The 7,416-nt window shown below is 37.9% G+C and overlaps 1 protein-coding gene across 1 annotated transcript in view; it reads left to right on the top strand.

Moving 5' to 3' along the window:
* Positions 1–1,054: 1,054 nt before the first annotated feature.
* The window catches only part of wdfy2 (WD repeat and FYVE domain containing 2), a 13,467-nt gene continuing 7,105 nt past the window's right edge, over positions 1,055–7,416 (top strand). The window contains exons 1-6 of the mRNA XM_063887504.1: positions 1,055–1,339; positions 3,207–3,274; positions 4,995–5,068; positions 5,860–5,914; positions 6,253–6,403; positions 7,383–7,416. The exon at positions 7,383–7,416 is cut by the window's right edge and continues 79 nt beyond it. Of these exons, the coding sequence (XP_063743574.1) occupies positions 1,203–1,339; positions 3,207–3,274; positions 4,995–5,068; positions 5,860–5,914; positions 6,253–6,403; positions 7,383–7,416 (519 nt within the window). The 5' untranslated portion in view covers positions 1,055–1,202. The remainder of the gene's footprint in view (positions 1,340–3,206; positions 3,275–4,994; positions 5,069–5,859; positions 5,915–6,252; positions 6,404–7,382) is intronic.

The raw sequence follows: 7,416 nt of genomic DNA, 5'->3' as shown, positions 1-7,416 counted from the left end.
CAACAGTATAATACACACATCTGTACATTTTGTAAACAAATGCTTAATCCTGCAGCATATTTAAAACTTTTATTTTGAAATCCAGACAAAATCCTACCGGAAATAATTGTCATTATGTTTCACAACTTTTTGTAAACAGCCTAAAAGAGATACCAACAGATTTAAATAAAGTGTATCACATTGTTGTGACGTTAATATTTAAATAGTGAGTATAATGTACCTATTTGCTTGGATCAAAAAAGGTTACCGAATTACCAATACAGATCAGTGTCAGTCAGGATTTTACACTGAAAGTCATAACCAGAAGTGAGATGTTTTGTTGTGAAATGGAATTGATTCATGTGTTGATCAGTCAGTGAAATGTATAAAGCTACCAAGAGTAGCTTAAAATAGACTTCAAGTTATTAACCTTCAGCATAAAAGCAAGCTGCATAGATCATATTCACTGTATTGAGTAACCTGGTTGCTGTGTATTTATTAGTCACTGCTACTATTGAACAGTTAACCCACAATCAACAGTGGATATAGATAAAGTTTAGCAGAACAGTAGAGATATAATTTCCATGATGGGATTTGTTTTAATTCCATTTTCTAGTGAGAGTATTTCCCTTTTGACGGATTTTGTGCATCTGTTTTGTTTCTACTTAGACATAATCAGTGTTGGGGACATGGTTGCAGGGAGTGCTTGCTGCTTCACTGTAGTCGATTGTGTTGTGTTTTTTGTCAGCTAGCATAGACAATATGATCTTAGTAATTGAAATTAACTCCAACTTTACCAGCTTGGATAAACACAACAATAATTATAATCAAAACATATAATATACGATTCTAAAATGGGCCAATCTGCACAATGAGTACTTGTACTTGTATAAGTATATATTGATGCCAATACTCATGTACTTCTTCCACCTCTGTATTTAAATAAAGTTAATTATTTTTACCACTTTATATGCTATTCTTCGATCAGTGTTCGATGTGAATGCTTTTATTTTGAAATTAAACCAGAAGCTTTATTATGTTGACAGGAAGTGTTCGCTGCCTGACTGTAGGTAGTTGTGTTGTATTTGTTGTCAGCTGACAGGCAGCATCCGTCACAACACCGCGTTGCTCGCTGACAGCTAGCTAGCAGCTATTAGCCGAGGCTCTGCGGGTATGTTTCCCGGAGTCAGAACCGTAGACGGAGGTTTGTGCACTACCGACTCATGGCGGCCGAAATCCAGCCCCAACCGCAGGCTCGGAAGCCGTGTCTGCTGAGCAAAATCGAGGCTTTCCAAGATGTGGTTAGCACGGCTGTCATCATTCCTAAAGAAGACGGCGTTATCAGCGTGTCGGAGGACAGGTAAATGAGCTTATAAGCTGCACTGTGGCTAGACTCAAAAACAACATTAACATCTTCCATTCAATCCATTAAAAACGTTCAGATGTTGGAAGTAACTAAGTAGATCCTCAAGTACTGTTCTTAAATACAATTTTGAGATAGATGTGTCATTTTATTCGACTGTGTACTTCTACTCCATTACAATTCAGAGGTAAATCGTGTGCTTTTACTTCACTAAATTGATTTAGTCCCTGTAGTTACTTTGCAGATTTGGACTAGTTACACCTGGAGCAAATTCAGAAGCTACCGTGCAGTATACACAGTAAATAAAACTGCACCTTTACCAGCTTTGATAAACACTGCTTCAATAACTATAATCATTCAATATTATATTGTATTCTGAAATGAACTAATCTGCAGAACGAGTACTTTTATTTTTGGTACTTTAAGTATATTTTGATGCCAATAATTTTACTTGAGTAACATTTTGAATGTAGAGTATTCTACACTCTGGTACTACTACTTTTACTAAAGTAGAGTACTTTCCACCTCCTAATAATATCATTAAAATCCAGATTTATAAACATCATTTTGTGTTGTTGTTTGTTACTCAACAACAACAACAACAACAACAACAACAACAACAACAACAACGTCTTCGCTCCAGTCGGTCATTGATTAAGCTCGCGCCGCCGCCGTTTGGCTTAATCATTTCAAAAAGCCGTTTGTAGAAACAGAGCAACGGTTTATGGCTGAAGAAGAAACCCCAACCTAACGTTTCTATAAAAGTGTCAGCTGACAGTCATTTGAGTCTTTCTTTTATCTATCGGCTTATTTCCTTAAACAGATGTATTTTATTCAGTATATAAACTCATATTTGTACATACAGTTAAAGCAACTCACAAAAAGCTGAAAATCAATCCATAAAAAGAAAAGAAAAACACTATTTTATTTAGAGTTGGATGGCATAGGTCGAACAAAACAGAGGGAGGATTTCACACATTTGATCCGTACACCTGTTCATATTCTTTCTTCTTGACATTACCTATATACATGTGCAGCCTTATAGTTAGCAGGTCAGCATAATTAGGGTGCTTTAGCCCCAATATTAATAATGTATATATGTTTAAATATTTTTCTGTGCAATATTCAACATTTGAGTCATCTACAGTGTATGTTTTAATAACTATAATAAAGGGTTTTGCAATGTGTCAATCACGCAAGACTTAAAAAATGTTTGGGGGATTTTTCCCTTCTATTTAAAGACATCACATTCGCGTCTGCATATTGTGAAACAATTGTTAGAATAAGAGAATAGAACTTTCGCTTTCCCCCTCGCTCTCACAGTTTTAAGGTTCTTGCCTCCGGCTGATTTGTGGCTTCTATGGTTGCGAAGTGTGAATATCCAGTGTATTGACATCTGCTTGAGAGTGTCTGTGATCCTCTGCATGTTCCCTGGTTGTATTTCCTATAGCCTAATGCCTGTGCAATCTCACTGAATCTACCCATTGCAAACAGGATGCCTTTGAATACTTATTTTAACTATTTGAAAATCAGAACCGGGTTTATTTAAGTAGGTTTTCACAGACAAGGAATTTGCTTAGTATGTTGGTGCATATCGGTCTCAATATTAAGAGAAAAAACAGCCAGTGCAATTGATGTAAAGGAAATTATACAAAATAAATGTTGGTTTAGATTTCTTTTGTATTAATATTGAAACTTGGATTTTCGTCAGCCAAAAAACCCCAAATATTCCCTTTTAATATGAAAAAAATGAAGAAATCTCATTCTCTCTGTAAAATTACTAACTGTAGCATTTTCCATTGTGCTCCAAATGCCATCAGAGCTCTTAGCAATGTGGCTTTTATGTTCTGGTTTCACCCCACAGGACGATTCGGGTATGGCTGAAGAGAGACAGCGGGCAGTACTGGCCCAGTGTCTACCACACGATGACCAGTAAGTATCTCTTCTTATATTTTCCCCTATTCATACATTGTCTATACCTTTTTACATAAGGTTTTGTATGTAGGAAGTATTTCAAACAAAGGTTGGCATGAGCTTAGTGATGGCTCAGTGTAATCCAATAAATCAGAAATCAGTTATTCCTCCCACAGTGGTAAAATATTTACAGTGTTAAAACAGCAAAGGGACAGTGCCGATGAAAGGCTGTTAGTAGGAATCAAATAACAAAGTCAGATATCTACACAACCATGGTAAAGATAAGTATGAGTTTAATAAAAAGGGGGTTAACTAGCAGCCATGAAGTAGCACATGATTGGTGTGATTGCACAACAGTGCTGATAGATGAATATGTACGAGTACATCACGTTAGACATCAGGTTGTCCAGATCCCGTTTTTGTTCACTCTTCCTCTTTGTTTACTTTCATTCTGTGTGAGTGTCTCTCCTCATCACGACAAACATAATAAATCCCAATGAAAAGGATGGTTGTATTCAAATATTTTACTGGGAAATTATACATTTTTCTTGATGTTTGGGTCCTCCCCATGACAGAAAAAGGTGACGATGCCTGCCTCACACCCTCTGCTGTCACCAGCCCCTAACAGCTAACCAATGCAGCCGAAATGGCCGGCAGAATGTGGGTGTGGATGTGTAAATGTGTGAAAAGGAAGGAAATAAAGTGATCAAAAGATACGATAAAACTTTATACAATTATAATATCCCTGAAAACTAAACCTTTCGGGTGGTTTGTTGCTCTACTATTAAAGCGTGGCATGTACTGAATCAACATTAAGTGTCTGAGCTCATGTAGGATCTTTAACTCTCCTCTCTTCAGCGCTGCACGTCTCTGACACCGTTTGTCCTCCAGTTGTGCAACTTAAGGAAATCCCATGCCGCCATCAGCTGAATCTGTCGCTTATAGAAGCATTACCAGAGGCTGCAGATACTTAGGACTTTTAGTTAGATAATATAAAAACTGAAATTGCAAAAGATAAGAGTAACGTCTTACAGGATGACAGATGTAGTGACATCCTTTTTTTTAAATACGAAGCAGAACTATTTCTCATGTTTGTTGTTTTCTCTGTGGAAGATATTTAATATGAAGTCAATGCAGAAACTTTGGAACTACCTGTTGTTTGTCCCCGAAACCTCAGCCAACAAATTTGCGAAATTGCGACACAACACTGTTTTCCAAAGTTGTAAAAAAAGTCAACCAAAGAACTCTTATTTATCTACAGTGATTTGATTTTGTGAGTAATTTCTACACACACTAAATCTGCCAAACAGGGTTTCAACAGAAAGGAAGATCTGTAGGGATAAATAGCAACATTAGTAAATAATACACAGGAAGAGAAAACTAAAATATTTGGCTTTTAATGTCAGAGGTACATATACAAAAATTAATGGACTAGTTGATGTGTGTTTTGAGAAAAAAAAAGCGAACTATTTTGTAGAGTCGAGAAAGTGTTTAATCAAAAATCGATGGATGATATTTAAAGACATCACCCTGGATTTTTGAGTATCTAGAATGGGCTCCTCCTTACTATTTAATGACATTTATAGGACCAAACAATAAGTCTTTTAATCCGTCTTCTTATTATTTTGTATTCTCTTATCTCTATCAAACATTTGGTAAATAACTAAAACTTTTTAGACCGGGAAATCTTTCGAAAAGGACCACAACATTGTTAACAATTTTTCTTGTTTGTCTCCAGCGTCCTGCTCCTGTATGTCCTTTAACCCAGAGACCAGGAGGCTGTCAGTGGGGACGGACACTGGAAGTATCTGTGTAAGTCCAAACTCAACCCTTTCACTTATTTAACTGAATATTGTATTTTCGTTGGTACTGTATGTTAAGAGGAAGATTTAGTAATATTGTGTCACCTTTGGCACATAAAATGAAAAGCAGCTTTTATTGTTTGTGTTAAAGCTGTTGGTTGCTTTTCCTGTTTATTTAATTTAGATAAACTGTGTGCTGTCACTTGAAGAAAAGTAAAACTTCAATGGAATGTGGTCTTTTCTCTTTTGGATGTGTAGATAGAGCTGAAAGCTGACTCATTTTCAGAAAGTGCTATATTGTGGTTTGTAACTGCTTTTGACTGCTGGTTCTTGTTTGTTTTAAGTAGTTTTGTTCCATGACATGGGCCAGTCTTTTGCGAGATGCAGCCTTTTTTTTTTACTTTGAGTTGTTTGTTTTGGAACAAGTTGTCCCTTCACAAATTCAGAGAGTAACACTGCAGAACATTTTCAAGGATTTTAAGCTCAGTACAATTTAATGTCGGGCTAGGAGGAAAAAGAAGAGCTGATTGACCTTTTACAGGCCTTCAGCTTTTTTTTATTAACCTTTAGTAATTTGCATTAACATCAGTAGAACAGAGGGAATTATTTATCTTGCTGCAGGAAGAAGGCCTACGCTTCAAATATGATCACTTTTTAGGGACATCCTCACTCTTTGAAACTACGTACTTACTGGAATTTAATCACAGGAACTTCATTTGTCTGCCGTTTATAGACTTATTTGGAAACCTTGGTCATTGAGCTCCCTCATTTGAACATTTCTTTCTGCTTCCTGTCTTTTAGGAGTTCATCCTGTCAGAAGACTACAATAAGATGACCCCAGCAAGCACCTACCAGGGTGAGACAGGAAGTGTGTGTGTGTGTTTGTCCGTGGGTGAGTCAGTAACTCATGTCTGAAAGAGAACCAAAAGACAGAAACTCCCTCTGGATCGAGCACAGGGATTTTAGCCTTTGCAGACCATGCACAAAAACCTATAGAACACACTACAGGAGAGGGACAACCCCTTAAAGCATAATAGCGCCTCTGTATATGCTTATTCCTGTGCCATTACTGAACACTTTTGATTAAACACTGTTTTGAAATTGTTGTCACTATCTTAACCAAGATATTCCGGATAGGCGTCTGTGGTGTGATTGTGAAAATAAATCTCCTATGATGTGTTTGTGTGTCTGCAGCCCATCAGGGCAGGGTCTCAGTGGTGCTGTTTGTGTTGGAGATGGAGTGGCTCCTGAGCACCGGCCAGGACAAAAACTTCAACTGGCACTGCTCCGAGAGCGGCCAGCAGCTGGGGACGTACCGCACCACTGCCTGGGTGTCAGGACTTCAGTATCCTTTAATGCCCCTCCTGTTTGTTGTCTTGATTTGTCCGCTACTTGGCCTCGCGCTCAACGAACCTGACAGCTAATCTTCCTGCTAAAGGGAGATGAGTGGATTCAACCTAGTGGGAGCCATATTTGGTGCTCCTGACTGTGAATAATCTCTGGCTTTTACTTATTATAAAACGGTCTATTTTAAGGGCTACAGCAACATTACACAATTTGAGCTTAGCTTCCAGTTAGCGTTCTCGCTAACAATAGGCATCAGTCATGCTTTCGTCATGGAAACGGTGTGAGTAGGTTTCAGTAATAGCCAGATGAAAGGCTCCCCGGCGACACAGATCCATACCAATGAGCCTGCACGCCGTGAGGTCATCACACTGCAAATCTTTACAGCAGGGTGCACATTTATTTCACCTCCAACACCAAACACTAATTTGGTGTCTCCCCGGGACCCTAAAAAAAATACATCATGAATATCTGCATTTATAGACTACTGATGAAGAACACAGAATCTGGTTGATTGCCAAATAGGATTAGGACAAGACAGTAAAATAGGAGTATTAAAACAACTCTGCAAACTCTCCATGTCCCCTTAAGGACTCCGTAAAATTGTCAGTAATTAGATGTGTATTTTATTTTAAAGGATTTAGACTTGATGGGATACTTACAAGTTATTCCTTGTGCTTCTACAGTGTGGACACTGTTGTATTGATTTTGGTCCGTAGTGACTTAACCAGGTCAGAGGAGCACTTTCAATAAATGGCCAGTGAACGAGCGAAGAGTCATCCTCTTCCGCTACCAAGTGCTATGACTTTACATGTTATAGTTTACGCACTGATGGATCAATTATTTTCACTGTGCAGATTTTTCAGTAGGATTTTGTTGGTGATTGTGGTCCAAACACAGATAATGATCCAACTTGCATCAATAGTTTTTCATTAGGATGCAGTTTTCTTCTTCTTCGACCTTAACTCTAGGTTATCTAGGTTTGATGTGGAGACCAGACACGCCTTCGTGGGA

Source organism: Eleginops maclovinus, chromosome 7 (assembly GCF_036324505.1).
Source record: "Eleginops maclovinus isolate JMC-PN-2008 ecotype Puerto Natales chromosome 7, JC_Emac_rtc_rv5, whole genome shotgun sequence".
Classification (NCBI taxonomy): domain Eukaryota; kingdom Metazoa; phylum Chordata; class Actinopteri; order Perciformes; family Eleginopidae; genus Eleginops; species Eleginops maclovinus.
Note: the sequence above shows the minus strand (reverse complement) of the source record. Positions and strands in the feature narration are given on the sequence as shown.